The sequence below is a fragment of the Mastomys coucha genome, unplaced genomic scaffold (genome assembly GCF_008632895.1).
Source record: "Mastomys coucha isolate ucsf_1 unplaced genomic scaffold, UCSF_Mcou_1 pScaffold22, whole genome shotgun sequence".
Taxonomy (NCBI): Eukaryota; Metazoa; Chordata; class Mammalia; order Rodentia; family Muridae; genus Mastomys; species Mastomys coucha.
The window spans coordinates 232395306-232420335 of record NW_022196905.1 but is presented as its reverse complement, the minus strand read 5'-3'; the positions used below and the strand labels follow the sequence as shown (position 1 = coordinate 232420335).

Genomic DNA, 25030 nt, shown 5'->3' with positions numbered 1-25030 from the left:
GGCTGTGTGAATAGCTCTTTTTTAGAGTTAACAGGAACAATCATGTTAGGTTATCTATTTCCCACCTGTAACTTCAAAGGAAAATCCTTTTGCTTTCTTTACTCTTTAAACTTCAAGTCAGAATCTTTTAGTGTTTTGGCAAGTCAAGGTTGTCTTGTTAGCTTTCCATCTCCATGGACACCGTTGTCCTAACTTCCTTCTCTGTCAGTGTTGGCCTTCCGGGAGCTCAGCTAATTCCTGCCTTTTCTCCTGCACTCCTCTTTACCTTGGTCTTCCTTTGATGCACATGCTAGAAAGTTGTTGGGTTGGCTCGGACTTGTCTGCTTGGTTTTGTCCTTGCCATGGGTCTTAAACTTCGTAAGAGAGGAACATGTCATCAATACTTATTAAGAATTTCAAAGTTTATTCACTGATTATATATGTTCAGTTAGGCTGTGGTAACAGGTAGCACGCCTGGGTACTTGTAACCCGTGGGAGTTTATTTCCCGTTGGTCTGGGAGGCTGCTTCCTTACGGGTGGCTGTCTTCTCGCTGTGGCCTCACATATCAGGAGGGCCTGAGGCATCTCCCCAGTAGGGAATGTTTTAAAAAATATTGTTTATTTTTCTGTTTTGAGGAATGGTCCTATTATTGGCTTAGGAAACTGTATAACCCACATTTCCTTCAAACCCACCTCTCAGCTTCTAGGATCCTAGGTGTGCACCACTACACCTGGCTTTGGGAGCATCTTATATGAGCACTAATCCCACACGTGGGTACCTTCCAGTGGTCCTATGCTTGTGGTAGAGTTACAGTGTACAAATTTCAGGGAGAGGCAAGCAATCAGAGCCTAGCAGACCACATTCTTGGGGAACAGAAATTATTATGGTTGAGTCAAGAATTTGGAGTTACTACCAAGAGACAGGTGTGGTGGCATATGCTTATACTTTCTGCGTTTAAGAGGTAGAGGGAGGTAGATGTTGAATTCAAGGCCAGCCTGGGCTACAGACTGTCTCACAAAGGCAAGGAAGAGAAGATATCTTCAGATGACTGGACCTACAGTTTTATAGTAAACATTTTCAAACCAGGGATTTTTTATTACATAATCTGTTCAAAAGTGTAGAGATGTTAAGAAAATTTTGTAGTTATCCATACTTAACAGAAACAGCAAAGAAAAGGAAAACACACACACACCCGACTGTACATGTCTGTGTAGAGTTACTTAAGTCAGTGCTCCTAGCTCATTAGCTGTGTCGAAGTCTGTTACTCACTGAGTTGGAGGGCCATCTGCTCCTTCCTTATTAGATAAGCCAAAGTATAGAGTGTTCTCAGAAATAAATTTACAGTCCTGCTTGGTTAGCAAAGGAGTAGTCTCTGTTTGCCAAACATTGTGGAAGCTCAGTATGGAGCTACATCACAGGTTTCCCTGTGGAGAAACAGGTTCAGCTTGACCTGAGTCACAGGCTAGGGTTAGTGTTTGAGAGCTCTGATAAAGCCCAGACATTCAGTCTCTGTAGGCTCTGGTAGTCATAATCTTCTGGTGGACGTGACACTGTCATAAATAATATGGTTGAATTATTGAGTGGGATGTGCCCCAGAGAGGAGTAGGCTGGGAGCCTGTGTATTTGGGTTAAAAAGATAAAGATAGTGACTTGCATTGCCTGCCTGGCCAGAGTTTCTGGAGAGGGCCTTTAGGTAAGACCTGTGTCCTTGCCTGCACCAGTCATTCAAGGGAATGTCTTTTAGTATTGTTCTTGAGATGTCTTTGCAAGTGATCAGCCACCTGTTTATGGGAGAGCCCAAAGACGTCCAAGTAGTCTTTATGAGGAGTGGGTAAGGTTATTAGGAAAGGTTGTATAGTTGCTGTGCATGGTGGCACACACTTTTAATCCCTGCACTGGAAGGCAGAGAGGCAAGAAGATCTGTGTGAGCTCAATGCCAGCCTGATCTACTTAGAGAGTTCTAGGATAGCCAGGGCCACAGTAAAACTGTCTCAAAAGAAAAGAAAAAGAAAGAAAAAGTTACTATATGGTAAAAGATTTGGACAATTGTTTAAATGTTAGGTAAATATATTTTACACGTGTATAAATCATCATAATAATGTTTCAAAGAAATAGCATAGCAAGTGTGCCATGGTACACATGTGGAGGTCAGAGGGCAGCTTGAAGGAGTCAGTTCACTCTTACCATGTTGGTCCTGAGCTTCAAATCTAGGTCATTAGACCTAGTGCCTCCTACTGAGCCATTTAGCCAGTCCATAAAGATGTAATTTATATACAAACCTTTTGTTCTGAGACAGAGCCTTATTATATAGTTGAGGCTTGTCTCAAACTCACTGTGTGGCCTTGAATTTAAGGCAAACTTCCTGTCTCAGCTTCTTGATTGCTGGAGTTAGACATATACCCAGCATCTAGAGCTGATGTCTATTGTATGTTTGTGTGTGTGTTTAAACCACTTTATGGTGTTAACCCTGTGAGGTGTGGGCACTATTTTTACTCTTGTTCTGGTTGTTGGCCTCCATGTGAAACCATAAATAGAAAGTTAAGACACTTGCATAAGTGGTGTGTGCAGGGCGGACTCTGGGCCTTGGCAGTTGGGTCTTGGTGCACATTCCTTTGATCATATGCTATGTGTGCTTTATGTCCATCTCTCAGCAGACCTAGGTTTTCACAAGGGACATTGTGGGAGGGACAGCTTCTGCTGAAAAAGAGGGAAGGGCATCTACTTTGAGGACCTCTAGATCCCCATGGCCCCACAACCACAGACTTCATAGTGTATGCTTGAAAACACGCTAATTGTGTGTGTGTGTGTGCCAGTGTCTGAATGACAAGGCCTTATGTAGTCCTGGCTAGCTTCAAACATAATATGTAGCTGAGGATGATCCTGCACCAATCCCCCCAAGTGCTAGGTTTACAGGTGTGTGTCACTACACCTGACTGGACTAAGTAGCTTTTTTTGTTTTTGAATCAGGGTCTATGTAGCCCTTGGCATCCTGGAACCCTTTATGTAGACCAGGGTAGCCTCAACTCAGAGAGATCTTCCTGCCTCTGGAGTGCTAGGATTAAAGTATGCACCGTTTCACCTGGCTATAGACTAGTAACTTTTAACAATTTGTTTTTATTTTATGTGCATTGGTTTTGCTTGCATGTATATCTGTGGGAGGGTATCAGATCTCCTGGAACTGGAATTACAGACAGGTATGAGCTTCCATGTGGGTGCTGGGAATTGAACCAGTCCTCTGGTACAGCAACCGGTGTTCTTAATTGATGAGCCATCTCTCCAAAGCTAATATTTATCTTAAAGTTTCTGTTGCCATTGTTTTTAAACTGTGGTGTAAGTGACTTTTATGTTATGATTTCATTTTCAGGTTGATGCTCGTAGTGACCGGACTGGAGAGGTCATATTTAAAGACAATTTCTCTTCTGCTGTTGCTGGTGTGGTAGAGGGAGATTACCGGATGGATGGCCACGTACAGTTAATCTGCTGCTCAGTGGATGGGGAAAGTAAATTGGGATAAGAAAAATCCTTGAAAAGTCAAAATTTCAATTTGATCAGGTTAAAAATGCCTGAAAATGAGTCTTGCAGTATTTTATTCAGTTTTCTAACAAATTCACCTTAGTCAAGAAGATAAGGATATAGAGCTTTTGGTTTATCCGGGCAGGTCATTGACACTCTGAAGTAGAAGTGGTTAGCTCTGCTTAGGGTCTTGTCCTCTATTCAGTCCGAGGCTACCTGCCAGGCACAGCTGAGATGAAGGGGAACCTCCTGGACACAAGTGTGGAGCAGGATCTGATCCGAGAACTGAGCCAGAAAAAGCAGAACCTGTTGCTAGAACTTCGCAACTATGAGGAGAACACCAAGGTGCGGTCTTTTTCTAGAGCCTATAGTGTTGGGGCTAGCCAGGATGATCTGCAGGTGTGGGATGGTGCTGGAGTCAGTGGTGGTCTGGGGCTGGGCCCTCCTAACCGCCTGCAGAAATGCAGATTCCTTCCGCTTTTTTGGCCACTGCTAGAATGAAGAGCCATGAAAGTTGGGCATGGTGGTAGTAGCCAATGTCACCCCAGGACTCAGAGGGAGGCATGAAAGCTAGCTATGGTGGTATACAATGTCTCCCCAGTACTCAGGGGCTAAGAGGAGCTCCTGAGATCTAGCCCACATTACATTATAGGTGGTTCACAGTGGCCTGTGACCTAAGGAGATTCTATACGCTCTCTGGACTCAACCAGGCATCTCACACACACATGCACAACCCTCCCCTGCCCCAAACATACTCACCTAATTAATAATAAGTATACAATATTTTTAAAAGGAGAGATAGAGATGAGAAAGAGATAGATAGACAGACAGACAGATACAAGCATTTGTAAGGGGTATGAAGAAATATGGAGGACCACATATGGAGACAAGAGTGGATATTGCTCCCAGGACCAGATATAACAAGGAAGCACAAACAAGATATGTGGGATTCAGAGTTGTAAAGATCAGATTAGTAAGAGGGGCGGGCAGTCTGTCCTGTCCTGAGGCTGCATAGCCATATTATTTAACTTGGACTTAGTTCACTAAGTGGCTAAGCTGACGTTAGGAGGTGTCTTACAGGCAGAACTGAGCAGTCCCCTGAACGAGGCCGATGGGCAGAAAGGCATCATCCCAGCCAATACCAAGCTCCACACAGCCCTCTCAGTCAGTCTGGGGAGTGATACACAGGATGCACACGCGGAATTACGCATTTCCACTTCCAATGGTAAGACACTACACACAGCTGGTACTGGTAGCACCCCTGTTGTCTTGGCGTAGTCCTAAAATGTTGTTTTCCTTCTCCTTAACAGATACTATCATCCGGGCAGTACTAATTTTTGCAGAGGGAATTTTTGTGGGGGAAAGCCATGTGGTCCACCCCAGCATTCACAACCTTTCCAGCTCCATCCGGGTACCAATTACACCTCCCAAAGATGTCCCTGTGGATCTGCACTTGAAAACCTTCGTGGGTTACAGAAGCAGGTGACCCTTTCTGTCACAGGTCATTTCCATAGAGACAGGGGTTTGCTATTACAATTGCCCCATGTCAGACCAGAGAAGTCACTGAAGGGTCTGCTTGCTAGTTAAGATTTTCCCATAACTTTTTATTTCCATAATTTAAATTCCTTCCAAAGAAAATAGAGACATGTAAGTTTAGGGTGGTTGTTTTCAATTTTTAATCAGACGATCTTAGGGACACAAAACATTACCAGGATGTTTGAGCTTTCAGTGAGGCTCAGTAGTAGGATTCACACTTAGTATGCTGGAGGTCCCGGATTTGAACCTAAGCATCACAATGAAAGAACAATTGGATAATTATTTAATTATACTTTGGTCACTAACACTCTAAGGGGTGGGAACTATTTAGATGAGGTGCAGTATTGACGCTGGTGGAAAACCCCACTACACTTGTTGAAGATAAAGGCCTTTTCCTGCTTGGCAAGCTGGTGCAGGCCTGTGAGCCCACCAGTCAGGCTGAAGCAGGAAGATCAGAAGCTCTAGGCCAGTCTGGACTACAAAAGAGCTGAAGGCCATACTGAGCAACTCAGTGAACCCAGTTTTGTAAAAACAACAAAATCTGCTGATCAATAAAAATCAGAGGCTTTTTATATTCTTTCAGGATATTATAAAGCCCTGGCGCATGAGTGTGTGCCTATGTGGACATCTTACATTATTTCCAAATCTCAGACTCACTATGTTGCTACAGAACTTTAACCCTCAAGCTTCTCCTCTTTCTTTAGTGTAACCCTTAGACATCTGTTGGTGTTGGCTCTGTAATGAGTTTTCTTTCTTTTTTTTTCTGGGCCCTCACTGTGAAATAGTATACGAAACCAGGCATGGTGGTGCATGCAATCTTGGGTGGCAGAGGCAAGGAAGGCAAGAGGCCAGCCTGGGCTACAGAGATCCTGTCTTAAAAAAGCAGGAGGTGGGGAGTGCAGATTAACACTATACCAAACCCTTCTCTGTGTCCATTGGTTGGTGGTAGCACCCAGTTCCATGTGTTTGAACTGACAAGACAGCTTCCCCGATTTACCATGTATGCACTGACAAGCCCAGACGCAGCTAGCGAGCCTGCCAGCTATGTGAACTTCATCATTGTGGAGCGCGCCCAGAGGGTGAGTTGTGTGTTCTTTGCTTTCAGTTTATAGTTTGCACCTTAGAATCCTTTAGTTGTTACTATGTAGAAGAAATACCAATGTCATGCTGGTAGTGATGAACTTTAAGAACTATGTAGTATGGAGTTTGCTTAGAAACTTTTAAGCCTCGCTTAATTTCTTGTTAATGCATGCATGCGTGGGCTGTGTGTTTGTGTGTGTTTATAGTTGTATGTGTGCGTGCCATGGAGTGAGTGTGAGGGTCACAGGACAATGTTTGGCAGTTGGTTCTCTCTTCCTCTGTGTCATAAGCTGATATGGTTTGCTGACTGAGTCATCTTGCTGGCTCTGGCTAGTAACTTACAGTGACACATTACTGGTTATAGGCATGGTGGCATAGGCCTGTCTGCAATTCCAGAACTTCAGAGGCAAAAGGGTCATGAGTTTGAGAATAGCCTGGGCTATATCAGAAATTCCAGGACAGCCTAGACTACATAAGTGAGACACTATCTCAAAAAAATAAAACAGAATTCAAAATTTGCTGAAATTTTTCCTCTCTGAATTTTGAAAGATACATACACACACACATTTTCCTATGTAATCCTTAGTTATAACTGAGTTCTTACTATTCTTAATTCTCTTCTTTCTTTTATTATGATATTAGTGTAGCTGTTGTGCCTTAGTGTTCCAAGAGAAGGGAAACGGAGATGTTTAGGGTAGCAGCGTTCATTTATATTCCCAGTTCCTTGCAAGATAAAGGCAGAAAGATCACTTGAACCCAGGAATTCCTGACCAGCCTCGACTGCAGAGTGAAAAGTCTCAAGGGGAAGAGATAGAAAAGGTGGGATTTGGAGATGGGGCATTTTTGTTTTTGTTTTTGTTTTTGTTTTTGTTTTTTTTTTTTAGCTCAAGTGCTACCTTAACTAAATTTTTGATGACTTTGAGGAGTTCCCATCTAATAGGAGGGTAGTATTGCCTACTTCATAAGGAGCCCTAAGAGATTCCATGGCTGGTGTAAAATGCTTTAGATAGCCTAACACCTGTGGCAGGGGATATACCTTTAGTTAAGCTTCTTCTTTTCTTATTAATACACTTCTTGCTTGGCTTCTCTCTGTTAAGCCCCGAGCCCTACTTCCCCCATACTTCCAGAGAGGTTCAGGAAGAGGAACCTGCAGGGCAGATGGGACATGGGGGAAGACCTGTGGGAGCTGGAGGTGGAGACAGATGCTTCACATGTCGAAGAAGATGAGAAAGGCCACCAATAGGCAAGAGAGCCCCATGGTCTCTGAGAGGGCCAAGCCAAGAATCAAACAGTTGTTGCTTCAGAGAGGGTTCCTGGCATAGCCAGTGATAATGCTTCCCACACAGCCCCAATCCCAGCCCCAGAGTCAGCCGCCCCAGCTCGGCCAGCCCTGCCCCAGTCCCTTGACACTGCAACTAGGGACAAGTCAGATCAGGAGATGTGGCATTACTGAGCTGGGGCTCTCCCAAGCCAGTGCTTCTGGTTGTTGATTCACCATAACTGTACATAGTGGTCGGCTCCTGACCGAGGAGCAGGGAGAGCAGAACTTGGAGCAGGCCTCCATTTTCAGGGTGAAGAACGGCAGGAGGGTTGCTTCCAGGGCAGAGAAGACAGGGTGGGGTGCTGGCTTCAGAATTCTTGAGAAGGTTTTACAATTTTTTCTGTTTGTTTTTTGTTTTTTGTTTTGGTTTTTGGAGACATGGTTTCTCTGTGTAGCCCTGGCTGTCCTGGAACTCACTCTGTAGATCAGGCTGGCCTTGAACTCAGAAATCTGCCTGCCTCTGCCTCTCAAGTGCTGGGATTAAAGGCATGCGCCACCACTGCCAGGCCGAGAAGGTTTTAACTATGTAGATTCTCAGCTCACTAGTCAGGCCCTTCTAGATTGTCTCATGGGTGATTCTTTCTTGGGAGCTGGATTGTAAACCATTGTAAAGTTTTGACATCAAAACTGCAGGTAAGTTGCATCTGAGTATGCACATGTACACTTAATTAAAAAATTACATGCTAGTGGGTCAGCCCTATGCAGACAGTCTGTCCATGCACAGGAAAGCTGTTAGATAAACAGAAGTAGTACCCCCTTCAGTCCTGTGTGCATTACATGTAAGGTTGTGTCTAAGTAGGAAGGACTTGTGCCTGCTTGGGCACCGGCTGTAACTATGAGTGTTGCTGAAGTCCACCAAGGAGGGAAAGGGGAGTGTGACTCACATGTACTTGTCTCACTTGTGTGTGTAGGGGGGATGGTGGGGTCTAATGTCTTTTTAAAAACCAAGTAGTAAAACTAGAGAAAGGATTCTTTCACAATGACTGTACTTTAAAAACTGAAGCACACTTTGTTCTATTATTTTTAAGATGGTCACGTGGCTCAACCAGAACTTCCTGTTGCCAGAAGACAGTAATATTCAGAATGCCCCGTTTCAAGTCTGTTTCACATCCTTACGCAATGGTGGCCAGCTCTACATAAAAATGAAACAAAGTGGTGAGGTAACGTATGAATAACATATGACGCTGTGGGCATAGGATTCTACCTACCATGCTGTTTGACCATTCACATGTGAAGTGCAACTCACAGTAGCAGGATCACAGAAGCGAGTTTCCAAGCCAGTGTGTTGGTGTCTCTGTCGACACTGGGGTTCACTCTGGGCCAGCAGTGCTGTGCCTTGTTCCTGACTTTTATTCCTTCCGTCTATAATTTGGGGACAGCTGGTGTCTTAGTGTCATTTCTTGTTACCATGACAGAGTGCCCGCAGAAACAACATAGAGGAGACAGGATGTATGTTTGTCACATTTGCAGCCTTAGACGATGACAGTGGTGAAGTCGCAGTGGCAGAAACTGCCCGTGTTTCTATGCACGGTCAAGGGGCGGAGAGGGAGAAGTAAGGCCTGTGCCACTTGCTCTTCTGCTTGTCAGTCCAGGCCCCAGCCCATGAGATGGCACTGCCCATCAGGATGTTATCTTCCCACCTCGATTTACCCAACAAAGAAGATCCCCTTACAGGCATAGGCATGCCTTCGGGTCTACCAATCCAGACCATTAAACTTCCTTCATGGTTGATTCTAGATGTGTCAAGTTGACAATTAAAAATAACCGTGAGGAGCAGGCTGTAGCGGCACAAAGGAGGCAGCGGCAGGCAGATTTCTCAGTTCCAGCCGGGCTATGTACCTTGTCTCAAAAACCAAACCAAAACAAAATAAGTAAAAATGAAAATCATAATAATAAAAAGATCATGATGGGTGGGAGTCTACAGGGCACTGTCCTGTAAGTCTGGAGAATGATCTACTGTAGCCATGATAGCCATGGTTTTTATTTGGAATGAGTAAGTTTATTAAGTATATAGCAAGCAAAAATAAAAGTCAGTGGCAGGAGAGAGAGCTCAGCAGCCAATAGAGAACAGAACGTCATCAGACAGGACTTTACATGGTCCAGCAGAGATGGCTAGGGGAGCCTGATAGAGAGCAAACCGAGGTAGCGCCATCAAAATGAGGTACACACCATCCAGCAGACTGGGGAAACTGAGGCAGACAGTTGGAGCTCCTGATTGAGCTTTCCATCCATGACTGAGCTGCTCATTGTGGAACTTCCAGCTTCGCATTCCCACTGCAGGCATTTTTATATCAGGAGACAGAAAAATGTCAGAGATCACTTCCTGTTTAGCTGTTCTCAAGGACACCATGTGTTTGCTCTTGGCTCTTGGCTGTTTTTCTTTTCTCCTGGTTACAAAGCCACATGCAATGGCGTGGCCCATAGTCCACCATTACAGAGTGACCATAGCCACCTGCAAGCAGTAATGACTGCATCTTAAATTATCCTAAAAGCAGCCTGACCTCATCACTGTTCTCAAGAATTGTGTGGAGCAGGGAGAAAGCCTGGTGCGGATGCTGATCCATCTGTGAGGATGCTAAACTTGCCCGTTTCTCCTGGGCAGATCACTGTGAATACTGACGATATTGATCTTGCTGGTGATATCATCCAGTCGATGGCATCCTTTTTTGCTATTGAAGACCTTCAGGTAGAAGCAGATTTCCCTGTCTACTTCGAGGAATTACGAAAAGTACTGGTGAAGGTAAACCTCAGAGCTGGAAATATGTTCCCTATAAAGTGAGCAAAGATATGCATGTGTATGTGTCATATGATAATCACATTCTAAAGAATTATGTAAAAACTTAGATGAACATCTGTGTGTAACTTGTATAAAAGTGAAGCCACCTCTTCATCCCTTGCTTCTCCTGGTTCCAGAGGATGCTCTTTAATGCATGTATCACACTGTGACTTTCTGTTTATCTAATCTGTGGCATCTATGTTGGTCTTGAGTTCATTGCTATCCCAAAACTCAAATTCAAAGTTAAAAAAGAAAAATAAGGATTATGGTTGGCTGTAGTGTAAAATAGCACTCTTGGGGCTAGGGCTATAGCTGAGTGGTGGCCGAAGTTCAATACTCAGTGTTACACTGCTCCTTCCCAAGGAAAAGACCGGCAGAGAAACCAAAATCTCACCATTATCACTATGAATCACTAAAACCTATGTTGCTCGGATCCTTGTTGATGACATAGGAATGTCTAACCTGGGGTATCATCACTGAAGGTTAATAAATGGTAGACAGGGGATGAAATATAGAGGCAGTTAAGATGGTATGACGGAGCAGGGAGGATGAGGGGCTCTGCATATGGCACGCAGTGTCTGCTCAGTCTTCCTGGCTCTCAGAGGTTTGTGAAGCCTTGTTAATTTGAGTGTTCTTGGTCTCCAGGTTGATGAGTATCATTCAGTGCATCAAAAGCTCAGCGCCGACATGGCTGATAATTCTAACCTCATCCGAAGTTTGCTGGTCAGAGCGGAGGATGCTCGTCTGATGAGGGACATGTGAGTATTTCCGAGAGCTGGAAGAAGTGACTGGTCAAACAATGAGTGGTAAAGAGTAGGAATGCTCAGATGCTGCTTGGCGGAGTCCAAAGTTTTCAGTTACCTTGGAAAACAAGTTGGCATTATTAGTGAAGCTGAACATGTGTTCTGTGACCCAGCAGTTTGCTTTTAGTGTAAGGCTTAGAGAAATTTGTGCTCATTATATATATTTACACAGCATTCATAAAGGCACTGGGTATAAAAATTCTGCATTTGCTTCCCATTGCTATAACAAAATGCCTAAGACTGAATAATGTATAAAGAAGAATGGTCTATTTAATTTTTGGAAGTTCAAAGTCCAAATTATGTTGCCCTGGTTCTGGTGAGGGCCTCCTAATGGCATTACCCAATGGTGGTGGGGGGAGGTCGGGGTGCGCATCACGGCAAGAGCGAAAGCAAGAGCAAGAAATTGCCTAGCAATCCAGGAAGCCAGGCAGACTCACCTTTTCTTTTACAGCAGTTCTCTTGAGAAAACTAGCTAGGATTGGGGCTGGTGAGATGGCTCAGCCATTAAGAGTGCTGACTGCTCTTCTGAAGGTCCTGAGTTCAAATCCCAGCAACCACATGGTGGCTCACGACCATCCGTAATGAGATCTGATGCCCTCTTCTGGAGTGTCTGAAGATAGCTACAGTGTACTTACATACAGCAATAAAATAAATCTTAAAAAAAAAAAAAAAAAGCAACCTCAAAAAAAAAAAATTGGTTGGAACCAATGAGATCTATCTTAATCCCTTCCAAAGGCATCTCCCTTACTGACCTTGGACTATATACTATTTAAAAAGTCCTACTACTTAATATTAACACACCGAGGACCTTTGCAGGACATACTTAAACCATTTCAAAAGCAAAGCAAATCCCAGCTGGGAACCAAAGTAGCCTCAACAGTGCGCTGGATGTGCCAGGAGGTCCATCAGTAGGGCAGTGAGTCGTGGAGGACACCAAGAAAGCTGATAAACAGCTCACAGGCGGAAAGAGCACTCAACGCCCATGTACAGACTGCTTTCACTTATTAGTTTGAAAACCGACAAAACTGTCTGGTTGGTGAAGGGGGTCTCTGCCAGCAGAGAAGCAAACTGTGAGGAGAAGAATGGAAATCCAGTGCAGATTAACTTCATCAACCTGAACCAGACCTTGGGGAGTCTAATGCAGGCAGTTCATTGTCAGTATAGTTAAAACACAGTACAATTTAGGAAAAGGTTTCCAGTCAGTCCAATTCCAGGTGTACAATAAAGGTTAAGGTGTGACCACATAGAAACTCCTTTACAAAGTACATGTGACCATGAGGGTGGGTTTTATATCTGAAGGCCTAGAATCTAGTGTGGTCTCTGACCAATAGATATCAGAGGGGCCAGCAGGTCATAATGTACACATGACATCTTCTGTAAGGATGGGTAACGGTCTAGGGAGGGCAAAGTCTGGGATAATCATTCTGGGGATTTGGGTGAGGTCTGCCTTTATAGTAAAAGGTGGGGGAGGTCTGCCTCCATGGACAGCAAAAAGGTCACCAGGTCACTAACAAGATCCACTCTTAGCTTTCTGAATGGGATGCAGGCATTTGATTTTTGTCTCCTCCATTGAGGATACTCCCCTGTCTGACTAACTTTCCTGGATCTCTTAGTGCTTCTCTGTGAGTACAAGGTCTTCTGTGTCCCAACAATTAACTTCCCGCTTTCCCCTCTCCCCAGCCCCTGGCTGACACCAGTCTACTTGTTGACTGTATTGATTTTGGCAGTTTTCTAGATTCCTCATAGAAATGGCATCATGTAGTATTTGTCTTTTGAAGACTGACTTCTTTCATTTAGCATAGATCCTCAAAAAGTTTAACCAGGTTGTTGCATATTACAGAATGAATGCCCTCTGTCTGAAGGCTGAGTCATTCATTGCCTACTAAGCTGTGTTTCTCCTTTCATGTGCCTATGGGCTTCCTGATGTGTGTGTGTGTGTGTGTGTGTGTGTGTGTGTGTGTGTGTGTGCACGTGCATGCTAGCTTTGTGAACAGTGTTGCAGTATACATGCAGTGCTAATCTTTTAAAGACCCTGGTTTCAGTTCTTGTGATCAGTAAGCCAGAGTAGGCTTCTAGATCATACAGTATTTCTGTTTTAGTATAGTTTTGTGAGTCTACCCTCAAATTCACAGTCCTCCTGCCTCAGACCTCCTATAAGGGGCTACAGGCAAATTCTGGAGAAAAAAATAACACTAGTTTTATTGCCATCATGTTAAATTTGTTAAGTGGAAGAAGTGACATTAAAATGGAGTCGTGTTAGCCAAGAGAGCATGATGGATGGCTTGGAACTTGTTCAAGTATTGTCTGCTTCTCAGAAGTGCTAGGACGCTTTCTTCATCTGGGTCTCAGCTCCTTCAAAGGTTTATTTTTGTCCAGTCTTTAAAAACTGTTCTTGAGCCAGGCTGTGGTAGAACATGCCTTTGACCCCAGCATTTGAGAAGCAGAGGCAGGCAGACCTCCATGAGTTCCAGGACAGCTAAGAAACCCTGTCTCAAAAATAAATAAACAAAAACCCCAAAAGAACAAAACAACAACAACAAAAACTGATGTGATTGTTGTCTCCGAGGTTTACTGCCTCCATCTGCTAACCTAGGCCTAGTACCGGAAGCTTCCAGCCTCCATACAATCTTATGTAGGCTTAGAATGTTTTCATCCTCTGGGACTTATTGCTGAGTAAGATCACCCTATCTAGCTCTTTCTGAATTCTTGTTGGCTCACTCCGGCCCCACTTGCTCGGCTTAATTTACTGTAGCTGTCTTCAGATGCACCAGAAGAGGGCATCCGATCTCATTAGGGGTGGTTGTGAGCCACCATGTGGTTGCTGGGATCTGAACTTGAGCTTCAGAAGAGCAGTCAGTGCTCTTACCCGCTGAGCCATCTCGCTAGCTCCCTCTTGTTGGCTGTTTTAACTCAGCCTCTTTGGTTCAAATTCCTCTCCAAGATGACTGATTCAGTCTGGCTTCTCTCTCAGCCTCTGCTTGGCATCAAACTAACTCTAGCATCTTGTCTTAGTCAGGGTTTCTATTCCTGCACAAACATCATGACCAAGAAGCAAGTTGGGGAGGAAAGGGTTTATTTAGCTTACTTCCACATTGCTGTTGATCATCAGAGGAAGTCAGGACTGGAACTCAAGCAGGTCAGGAAGCAGGAGCTGATGCAGAGGCCATGGAGAGATGTTCCTTGCTGGCTTGCTTCTTCTGGCTTGCTCAGCCTGCTCTCTTATAGAACCAAGACTTCCAGCCCAGGGATGGCACCATCCACAAGGGGCCCTACCCCCTTGATCACTAATTGAGAAAATGCCCCACAGCTGGATCTCATGCCAGTTAGGGAGGCACTTCCCTAACTGAAGCTCCCTTCTCTGTGATAACTCCAGCCTGTGTCAAGTTGGCACACAAAACCGGCCAGTACACATCTGTTCTGATATTTGGCTCCTTCTCACTCTCTGGCGAGTTCTGTCTTCACCTGTTTTTAGCTTATTCTCTTTTTGCAACCTGTTTTTGCACAACTGTCCCAGTAAATCTACCTCCTTTCTCCTTTTTCTCTGCACTGCTTTCTCTTAAGTAGCCTCTCTTTTCTCTGTTCTCATGAGAGTTGGACATATCCTTTTGTCAAGTCTTTCTCTGATTCATCATTTTGTCCCACAATTAGACATCACTTTCAAACATGGTCGCTTTCCCCTACAAATTAACTTTACCTTTATTATTTGGGATTAAAGGCATACTAAGGGTGTGCCTGTATTCCAGTCAGAGGGATTAAAGGTGTGCTAAGGGCTGAGTCACACCACAACTAGAAAGTTTGTTTTCAATAAATAACAGAATCTCAGTGGTCAAATCTCCTGCAACATCTTGCAGTCATTTTTGCCATGTTAAGTTTGAGCCTAGATGTTGTCTATTCTTTGCATTATAAATATTAGCTTTTACATTGCATTTTCTGTAATTAAAGTTTTCTGTGTTAATGAACACTTGATTTTATAAAATACTATGTAGGAATTTTCAGATGAAGGGCAGGACAGATAGTCCAACCATTAAAGGCTAGACCAAAAATATGAAAAAAATTCCAGATGTGGCCAGGTGTGATAATGCACACTTTTAATCCTAGGACACAGAGGCAGCCAGCCTAGTCTACAAATTGAATTCCAAGATAGTCAGGGCCACACAGAGAAATAGAATTTCCACATGTGTACTGTAAATTGAAGTAGGATTTTGCTTTTAAAGGCCAACTACTTCTGGGTCTGCACTTGTCTCTGATGTTGATGGCCTTAGCATTTGATTTCACAGTGTGAGGTTCCTGGAGGAATAAAATGTCTCCAAACCTTCATGTTCAGGCTCATTTATGATTCCCATGCAGACTCTCACACACAATTGTGCATGCTTTTTATTTGTGTAAATATAGTTGATAGCTTGTAAAATGCACACAGAAAACGATTTTCAGAACGTCCCTGATGGTGTTGCTACTGCTACATCAAGATGTGGAATGTTGGTTCCTTTGGGCCCCTGTGCTGAGACCTCCTCATCTCCAGGCACCATCTCTTACCTTGCAGTTTCACCTTTGACTAATACCATCATGCCATGTATAACCTTTTAAGTTGGCCTTTTTTAACTTACCATCATCATGCCTTTGAGATGTATCCATGCTGTTGTACAGGTCAGGTTTGTTTTTGTTTTTTTTTTCTTTTTACCGTCTTCATTGCTGAACAATATGCCACCCAGAGACTTGTGGTGGTCAGTTTATCCCTTCAGCAGCTGGCAGTTATCTGTGTTCCCTAACTTTGAGGTTATATTTTTATAACGTGTTTTGTAGACATGCATTTTCACTTGTCTTGGGATAGGACTGCTGGGTTATATACGTAGGATGTAGCAACAGAGAAGGGTTTTTTTCTTTTCCTTAAACAGAAGTAGAGAGAAAACTAAAGCTGTCTATGTAGTAAGAAATTGCCAGGGTTGCAGAGAAACTCCCATTTTGTATTTAGAACAGCACAGCACAAGTGTCAGTTCAGCATTTTTACTAATTTTCATTGTTGTACAGGAATATTTTGTTGTGTTTTTAGAATTTTTCTTTTCCATTCATTTCATTTACTTTGTATGGGCACAGGCATGAGTGCATGTGCATGTATGTAGAGGTCAGAGGCAACTTCTATCATGTGAGTTCTGGAGATTCAACTCCAATTATCAGGCTTGGTAGCAAGCACCCTTGTCCACTGAGCCATCTCACTGGCCCATGCTTCATTAAAGGTTATAAGATATGAAGCTGAGTCTGTTCTCTAGAAATATTTCACTAGTAGGCCTTTTTATTTGATGAATTACTAATTTGAAACTTGAAGGAAAGATAGCTACACCTCTCTGACTTTTCCCTACTGACCAGCCCAGAGCTTAGGTTTCTAAATAGAAACAAATCATGGGCCAATTACTCAAAAAGCTCACTTCTTTTCTATTTACCTGGGAAAAAAGAGGATATTTTGATGGAGACTTTTGGGTGTTTTCAAAGCAAGCCTCAGTGATTAGTCTGTATTGGTGAGTTTTCTCCTTCCCTCCTGCCTCCCTCCCGTTCTTTTGAGCTAGGCTTTCACTAGTGGCCCAGGCTGGCTTTGAAGCATGTGCCATCATGCTTGGCTTTCTCCTCTTCACTGTGAGTCAGGAGCTTGCTGAGTGTTGATGCTAGGCTTCTATTGATTTACACAGGAAAACAATGAAGAATCGTTATATGGAGCTCTATGACCTAAATAAAGATTTGCTAAATGGATACAAGATTCGTTGTAACAACCACACAGAACTGCTAGGAAACCTGAAGGCAGTGAACCAAGCAATCCAAAGAGCAGGCCGTCTGCGTGGTAAGGCTTCTCCTGGTACCTGATTTGCCTGTGATGTTTTGAAAACATAAGGGTCATGGAAGATTGTGGGTGGTTACATTATAAAATTCCCACTGATAAAAGTCCCATGGAAGCCCAAAGCAGCCTTCCTTCAACACTCCAGAGCTGGCCTTGGCTTCTACTACTCAGACCCAGGGCTTAGTTTTCTCTAGACAGACTTTTGTTTTATTTTGGTTTTTGGTTTTGTTTGTAAAGAAATCAAGCATTGTAGGGCATAGTGGACTCGAGGTAGAAGCAGGCCGATCTCTTGTTGGTCTAGGCCAGCCTTACCTACAGAATGAGTCCCAGGACAGCCAAGGCTACATAAAGAAACCCTGTCTCAATAAACAAACAAGAAATAAAACCCCATATTCCTTTTCTAAGATTTGCTGTAGCTTCTAAAGTAGCAGCTTTCTCAACCTGTGGGGTGTGACCTCTTTGGAGTTCACATATCAGAGAATTACAACTTATAACAGTAGCAAAATTGGTTATGAAGTAGCAAAGAAATAATTTTATGGTTGGGGGTAACCACAGCATGAAGAATTAACTATATCACAGGGCTGCAGCATTAGGAAGGTTGAGAATCACTAAATCCAAAGACTGAAAATTACTGAGGCAAGCATCCATCTTGGAAGTTTAGAGAACAGTAGGATTGGCCACAGGAAATGGAAACGCAGCCCAAGAGCTGCTGATTCTGCTACTCTGATCAAGTTGTCTTTGTTAGGAGTGTAAGCTAAGTCATCTCTACAAACATATTTTGATTTTGGCTTGGGATGACCTCCAAGTTTGTTTTGTAATAAATTCTGTCTTTTCTAGGAGTTAGCAAGTTAGCAAAATAGGTATATGTAACTCTTTTCTACCCTGGTTTTATACTGTCTTCAAACTGTCCTTACCCCTACCTCTTTTCTTCCAGACAAGGTTTCTCTGTGTAGCCTTGGCTATCCTGGAACTCATCCTGAAGTCCAGGCTGGCCTTAAACTCAAAGATGTGCCTGCCTCTGCCTCCAGAGTGCTGGTATTAAAGGCATGATGGCTGCCTGGCTTGGTTTTTAATCTCTGTTTTTCCTTTTAATCACCTTTTGGGATACACTGACTCAGTGTTTTTTCTCACAGTTGGAAAGCCAAAGAACCAGGTGATCAGTGCTTGTCGGGATGCGATTCGAAGCAACAACATCAACACGCTCTTCAGAATCATGCGGGTGGGGACTGCTCCTTCATAGGAGACAGGAAAGAGGAAGGCAGCTGCTGCAAAAGGTTTCTGTCTAGACATGGAGGCTGGTTGACTCCCAGTCACATCCTGGTGAATCCAGGCTGCTAAGGATGAAACCATGCTAACTGGTACAGCTAACAACAAAGCATTCCACTTGAAAGGCTCCTTCATTTGACATCAGTAGTATTGCTGCTGATGTGTGTGAGAGAGTGAGACTTCCTTAAATTATATCACCGTTTCAGAGTTTAACCTGTTTTTGTACATAAAGTTAGTGTATGAATTTATCTTTCCCCATCCCCAAAATTGTTATTGAAATTTAAAATGGAGTATTTACTTTTTCATTAAAAATAAAAGACACTGGTCCTCCTTGTTGTTGTTTGTAAATTACCAACATAGCAGAAATGCACAAACACTTTTATTTTGTGGAGAAAACCAAAAATACAGACATCCATTTTTTTTTTTAATCACTCAAATGTATGTGTAAACATTGATATTAAGGAAAAAACAAATTTAAAGACAGTCTATCAGTTGGGGTAGCATTAGCTGGAATACATATCTCCAAATGCGTCTCTGGCTGCTCATTTTTATTCATAAGAAACCCGAAAGATACACGCTTAAGGAACCACTGAGAGAACTACTTTCGTTCTTGTATGCAGTGGACCTTAGTGGCTCCTTCCAAGCCTTGCCTGACAGACTGCCCTACAACCTTGTATTTACCCAACAGGAGAAAGAGAAGAGAGAGCACAGAGGAGTCATGCTTCCTCATACAGTGCAGGGTGGCCATGTTGACACACTCGCAGCAGTACATAGTTGTCACAGTGAGGAGTCATGCTTCCTCATACAGTGCAGGGTGGCCATGTTGACACACTCGCAGCAGTACATAGTTGTCACAGTGAAGAGTCATGCTTCCTCATACAGTGCAGGGTGGCCATGTTGACACACTCACAGCAGTACACAGTTGTCACAGTATGGTGGGGGTTTCAACTGACCTTTGTGTTTTTCCACGCTTTTAAATTCTCAACAATGAACATGCATTGTTTATATAGTCTGAAGAGATATAAAGCTGTTATCTTTGGAGGGAATATCACCTTTAGGAAAAGGAGTTACAAGAACTGGAAGTTCACAGCTAAACATGGTGGTACTCTGTAATCTTAGCTGTTGGGGGGTTAGGGCACAGAGACCCTTCTCAAAAACACCAATAAATAAGAAAACAAGAAAGAATTAGAGGCTCATTACTAAGAGAGACATGCCATCGGGCACACAGAAAACAGCATAGCTTTTACCAAGAAGAGGTATTGAGAGCCCACATTTGACTCTCTTGCCCCATGCCCAAAGCAGCAACCAATCAGGATCAAGAATGAAGCAACTGCAAGCTGAGGCAAGGTCACTGTGCAAACGTACCAGTATACTTGGACAGACTAAGTGGAAGCTTTTCTGCCTTCCAACATGGACGGCGTGTTAAAAATACTCTATCTTCAATAGCCTTAGCTTATGTAATAGAAATAAACGTTGACTTAGTAACTTTATATCATATAGCTGTACAAAAATATTTCCTTCGAGTTATTTTCATTTTTTAACCTTTCTGAATTTTCTGTTAAAACTAATATACACATACACACACACACACACACATGCACACAGGCCCATACACTTATGATTGTCTTCATTATCACTGTCTTCTACCTGTGCTGTTTGTTCCACTGTGGTCTTCAGGGGCGGTAGCATGCACAGAAGTACCAGCCCTGGAGCCATGCCTTCCTCTGAATTACTTGTGAAGGATCTGCCTGAAGCACTTCTTTAACAGCATATACTCTGAGCAGGTAATGTGAGTGAGCACAGAAGGTGGTGGCCTGCTAATGACAATTGTGTGCACAGCTGCCTGGCTGTAGTCTCATGCAGCAGCAGCACAGGTGGCCAGTTCTCCCTAGCCTCACCACGACTCTGAGTGATTGAGAATACAGGAATCTTTCAGCTCCACTATAGACGTATGGGCCCACTGTCATACACCATTTATCTCACAGACACATCAATAAGGTGGCACATGGCAACTGAAAAAAGCAGCTACTCATTAGAGCAGAAAAGCAACCTGCAGGTTCTATCATTCTTGCATGCCAGGAGGCTCTGCAAAGACAGAAGGACCCTTCAGAGCTCTTTCCACTCAGGCACTTCAGTTGGGGAGACAGCAGGTCTGCCTTTAGTCTGCAGCAGTTCAGAAAAGGCAAGCTTCAAGAATACCATTAGCAATGAAATACGTGTAGTCCTACTTTGAGCACTGCTCTGGCTTACAGTGCTGTGGAGTCTACAACAGCATGCATGGCAACAGTCCATCGCTGCCTGGTGTGGGAAGACAACTCTACAACTAGGTGTGGATAGTCTTTTGTTTCTGATTTTTTGTTTTTTTTGGTTTTTGAGACAGGGTTTCTCTGTGTAGCCCTGGCTGTCCTGGAACTCACTCTGTAGACCAGGCTGGCCTTGAACTCAGAAATCCGCCTGCTTCTGCCTCCCAAGTACTGGGATTAAAGGCGTGTGCCACTTATTTTTGAATCAGGGTTTCACTATATAGCTCTGGGCTGTCCTGAAACTCCATAGACCAGGCTGGCCTTGAATTCACAGATCTGCCTGCCTCTGCCTCTTGAGTGCTGGGATAAAAATGTGTGCCTCCTACTCCTGGCTCCATCTTTGTTTTTGAGACAAGGTGTACTGTTGCCCAGGCTGGCCTTGAACTCCCTATGTGGCTGAGGATAGTCTTGAACTCTTGATCCTCTTGCTTCCAAAAGCTGGGATTAAAGTATGACCCCTCAGGTTAGGTCTGGATATTCTCATGTCATTATTTAAAAATTACTTTGTTTTATGATTAATACCAGAACATATACAACTTGAAAGCATCCATTAGGGTATGAATGTTAAATGTGTCTTACTGACTGGGGTGAATAAAACAAATTGAAAGTCATCAATCTAGAAGACAGAATGCTTTTGGATGGACTTTTAGGACATCGGAGAAGTGTGAATAAGACACTTAAAGGTCCAGCGTTTTTCCTACTACTAAGTAAAGTCTACACTGAAACCAGCAAGGATAGTTAGAAAACGTGAAAGCAGCAAACAGGTGCAGTGTGGGGTGAAGTGAGGCCATCTCTCAGCCAACATGCACACCCCCACAGTGGGAAGAGCTATGCCACAGCCCCATGGAGCAGTTCATGGTAAAGGAGGGCTTCGTATCCTCCTGACACTGCCTTCTAGCATGAGGTCTTTCAAAAGGAAGGAAAAGGCAGCAAGTTCCACACCCGGCATTCCAGCATTTAGGAACGCAGTCACTGGGAGGCTAGACTCAGAGAAGCCATGGTTCCAGGTTTGGAAGGCAGCAGACGAGAGGAAACACAGGGCAGTAAGCAGTCATGGAATTCCTGGGGCTATGCTAGTTTTCAGCCAGACCTTTTCCAAGGAAGCAGTACTACCCACCGGAGTGCACCCTATCCTGAGAGTCAGGGTGGAGCTCAGCCCACAGCGGGAGCAGAGGAATGACTCACACTGGGTCACAGCCCTTGGGCTCAGTATGTTTCTACAACCACTTAGGAGTGAAAAAGAAAGACACTGGAAACACTGATAGACCCTGAGATGCTGTGCTAAGTGAAATTAGGAGGCGAGACACAGTGTACGATTCACTCGCGAGGCACACCGTCAACAGAGAAGAGCAGCAGCATTCCCCTATGGGAAGATAGAAAACCATTCCCATTCCCTATGGGATATGGATGTTTTCCAGATGGCAGTGATGGGTGCTCTGGAGCACTTTAATGTGCTCCATTCCACGGACTATACATGCAGGAATTGGCAGGTGCAGTGGCTCATGCCAGCAATTCCAGCACTTAGGAGGCTGAGGTGGAAGGATCAGTACTTCAGAGCTAGCCTGGGCTACATAGCAAAACCCCGTCAAAAGAAACAAAACAAAACCTTAAGCCAAAAAAAAAAAAAAAAAAAAAAAAAAAAAAAAGTTACCCTGCTAAATTTTGTATATATACCATAAATTAAAAAAAAAAAAATCAACAAAGTTAGAAAATTGCCAAGGCAGTTACTATACAACCAAAAGAATTCAAATGGTGGAAAAACATTTTTTAACAACCAAGGGATGAGTACATAGCTCTAGCATGATGTCTAGATTGAGGACCATCATGAATTTTATGAAAGGATGACCAAGATTTGCTTTGTTTTGGGACAGGGTCTCACTGTGTAAGCCACACTGACCTTGGAACTGAAGGTCCCCTTCCTCTGCCTCTCGAGGCTGGCGTTACAGGTGTGCACCAGCACAGCCTGCAAGGGCAGCCTGTTTGGAGGACACTGTTACCCAGCATGCCATGCTCTCCCTCACTCCACGAAGATTCCATGTTCCCGGCACTGGTGGAGTGAACGCTAGCTGGCTTTGCCCAATCTTGTTACTCGTAGTAGATGAATGCGAAGTCCCAGAAGCCGCTTCTGTTCGGGAAGGTTTTCCTTTGCTCTAGGCTTCGATGGTTAATGTGCTTCACAAATCTCAGAGTTTCTCTGTCTCTGTAGACCAACGCCAGCGAATTGTTTTCTGGAGTCACTATGAGCAGCTGTAACAGGAAACACGAGAGACATCAGATCCCATAGCTCATGCTCAGCTCGGTGGCAGCGAGTCACCACAGAGCAGATGGTTTCCACAGTGAGTATTTAAGCTGGGGAGAAGGTTTCAAAGATTTTTTTTTTTTTGTTAGGAGATGAACTTTTCTCTGTCTAGACATTTCCCAACAAGCTCTGCCTCACTAGCACAAACTCAGAAAAGGTTTTGCCTAATGTGTTTGTCTCCAACTACCTAGAAAGGGTGGTGGGCGTGAACCTCAACACAGCTCTCAGTGAGGCGGAACAATGTGTGCTCCATTTCCTTTCACAGCGTTACTGCAAGCTGTATATTTTCTTGTAAAACCAGAGCCAACTCGAGGCAGGCCGACATGGATTTATCAGTTAAGAACACTGGCTGAGGTAATAAAATTTGTGCTTCTTTCCAGTTGTGGTAGCTCACACCTTAACATCAGCATTTGCTTGATAGGGGCTGGAGTGGTGTGCCAAGGATGAGGCCAGCCTGGGCCATATAGTGAGGTCCCGCCTCAAGCAAACAAACGAAACCAATAGGTAAATAAATCGGTGTCTGAAGAACAGAACTTTGTCAAGGGCCAGAAAGGTGAACTTGATAGAAGGAAGCCACTTACCTCTTCATCTTCACCTTTAGCGATGTAGGAGGTAAAGCCGCCATATTCTGGCTCCCAGCCTGACGAGGGAAAGACAAACAGCACTGAGCTCCCAAAGCCAGAGTGAATGCCTGCTGAACAGGGCCTCTGGGACTTCTGTATTGGCCTTTAGCATCTGCTATCATGGATTCCCTCTCTGTTAAATGCCTAATTTCCCAGAGAGCTGAACTGAAACTCGGGCTTACTAGTGAATACTGAAGGAGGAATTTAAAGGAATGAACCTGTCCATACCCAGATATTTAGGGAGACTGAAATTCACTCCCCCCCAACACCCTTTAGACTTCTGAGATTGTGGCCACAGGCAAGCACTTCTGAGCAAGTCCCTCTGGAGAGGCTGCCTGGACTGAGATGATTCATTGCCCAGCTCCTCCCTACCTTCACAGCCACAGTACAGAAACAGGTCCAGGGCAAATTCAGTCTTGCTGTTGTCGTGGACTAACGTGTAGTGACCAGTCTTCCAGCGCCTCAGCTCCCCCTGGCACATGGGAACACTTGATTCTAAGAAAACACAAAATAACGCCCGGAAAATTTTTTTACAACTTTGGTACAAATGCTTGAACACAAGGCTCTAGCATAACGTCTTGTGTCAGTCAGAAGTTATAAGGTCTTACTATGTAGTCAGGAGAATGCCGGATTTTAGTATCTCCCTCCCTCCCTCCTTCCCTCTCTCTCTCCAGTGCCTCACTCTATAGACCAAGTTGGCCATAAACTCAAGAGAGTCACCTGCCTCTGTCAAATGGATGCTGTGCTTAAAGGGGCCTGCTACCACACCTAGCTGAGTTTCAGTTTCTTTACATTTTAGACGAAGTAGAGATTTAATCACAAAATGAATCAGTAAATAAATGAACCTTGAGTATACTTTTATGTATCTTAAAGCAAGGAAGAGATTTCTTATGTCAAAGCAGGAAACATGGAAGGTAGAGAGATAAACTGATTACTAAAACTTTTTGTTGTTGCTGAGGATCAAAGTGAGGAGCCAGGAGTGGCAGACAAGCTCGAGCACACTGAGCTACAGTCTAGCCTCCTACTGCCTAGTTGGAAGAGCTGGGGTCTTTATAAAGCCCAGACTAGCCTTGAGGATGCGGCCCTCTCCCCTCATCCTCCTGAACTCTGGATTACAGGCGCCCCATCATGCTCAGCTTTGAGCACTAAAGTATTTCATAGAGTCTCAGGGCTAGGGACTGAGTTCAGGGGACAGTGCTTGCCTGGCATGGACAAGCCTTGGCTTCCATTGCCAGTGCCACAAAAAGAACCACAAAATTACAAAATATTTTGTAAAGTTTAAAGGCAGATGGAGACCCTGTGGCCTCCACTGCCTCTTGGTTATAGACCCAGCTTAGCTTCTTCCTGTGGCTCCTCTCAGCCCTCCCTTCTAGCCCACCCCATTCCTTTGTGTCAGCTGCAGATACCTAGAAACACTTTCTGCCTGGAATCCCCAGTGAGCACCCTGGGATGGGACTCAGGTAAGCTGGGTTTTCCGCTCTCCTTTCTGGTCTCTCACCTTCAGCCTGCAGCAGCATGCTTGTAGGGGCCCCTCCTCTCATCCTACCTCCATTCCCTGAGGATTCCACCTTAGTAGGGACCCAGCCTAGCTATTTCCTGCTGACTCTCTCAGCTTTCCCCTCCTAGCCTAGCCTAGCTCCTTTATAGCTGCAGATGCTTAGAAACCCTTTCTACTCCACTCTGCTCCGAGCAGAGACTGAAGGAAG

At 44.1% G+C, this 25030-nt stretch overlaps 2 protein-coding genes across 9 annotated transcripts in view; one reads left to right on the top strand and one right to left on the bottom strand.

Moving 5' to 3' along the window:
- Window positions 1-18429, top strand: part of Bbs2 (Bardet-Biedl syndrome 2) — a 38611-nt gene extending 20182 nt beyond the window's left edge. Inside the window, exons 8-17 of the mRNA XM_031340901.1 lie at window positions 3345-3480; window positions 3699-3838; window positions 4574-4718; window positions 4804-4975; window positions 5979-6108; window positions 8459-8590; window positions 10033-10170; window positions 10852-10964; window positions 16688-16836; window positions 17967-18429. Of these exons, the coding sequence (XP_031196761.1) occupies window positions 3345-3480; window positions 3699-3838; window positions 4574-4718; window positions 4804-4975; window positions 5979-6108; window positions 8459-8590; window positions 10033-10170; window positions 10852-10964; window positions 16688-16836; window positions 17967-18073 (1362 nt within the window). The 3' untranslated portion in view covers window positions 18074-18429. The remainder of the gene's footprint in view (window positions 1-3344; window positions 3481-3698; window positions 3839-4573; window positions 4719-4803; window positions 4976-5978; window positions 6109-8458; window positions 8591-10032; window positions 10171-10851; window positions 10965-16687; window positions 16837-17966) is intronic.
- Window positions 18430-22154: 3725 nt separating this feature from the next.
- Window positions 22155-25030, bottom strand: part of Ogfod1 (2-oxoglutarate and iron dependent oxygenase domain containing 1) — a 56223-nt gene continuing 53347 nt past the window's right edge. For all 8 annotated transcript variants that reach the window (XM_031340884.1, XM_031340881.1, XM_031340883.1 and 5 more), the window contains 3 exons: window positions 23697-23819; window positions 23283-23341; window positions 22155-22649 (listed from right to left, as the gene is read on the bottom strand). In XM_031340884.1, coding sequence (XP_031196744.1) covers window positions 22488-22649; window positions 23283-23341; window positions 23697-23819 — 344 coding nt within the window. In that variant the 3' untranslated portion in view covers window positions 22155-22487. The remainder of the gene's footprint in view (window positions 22650-23282; window positions 23342-23696; window positions 23820-25030) is intronic.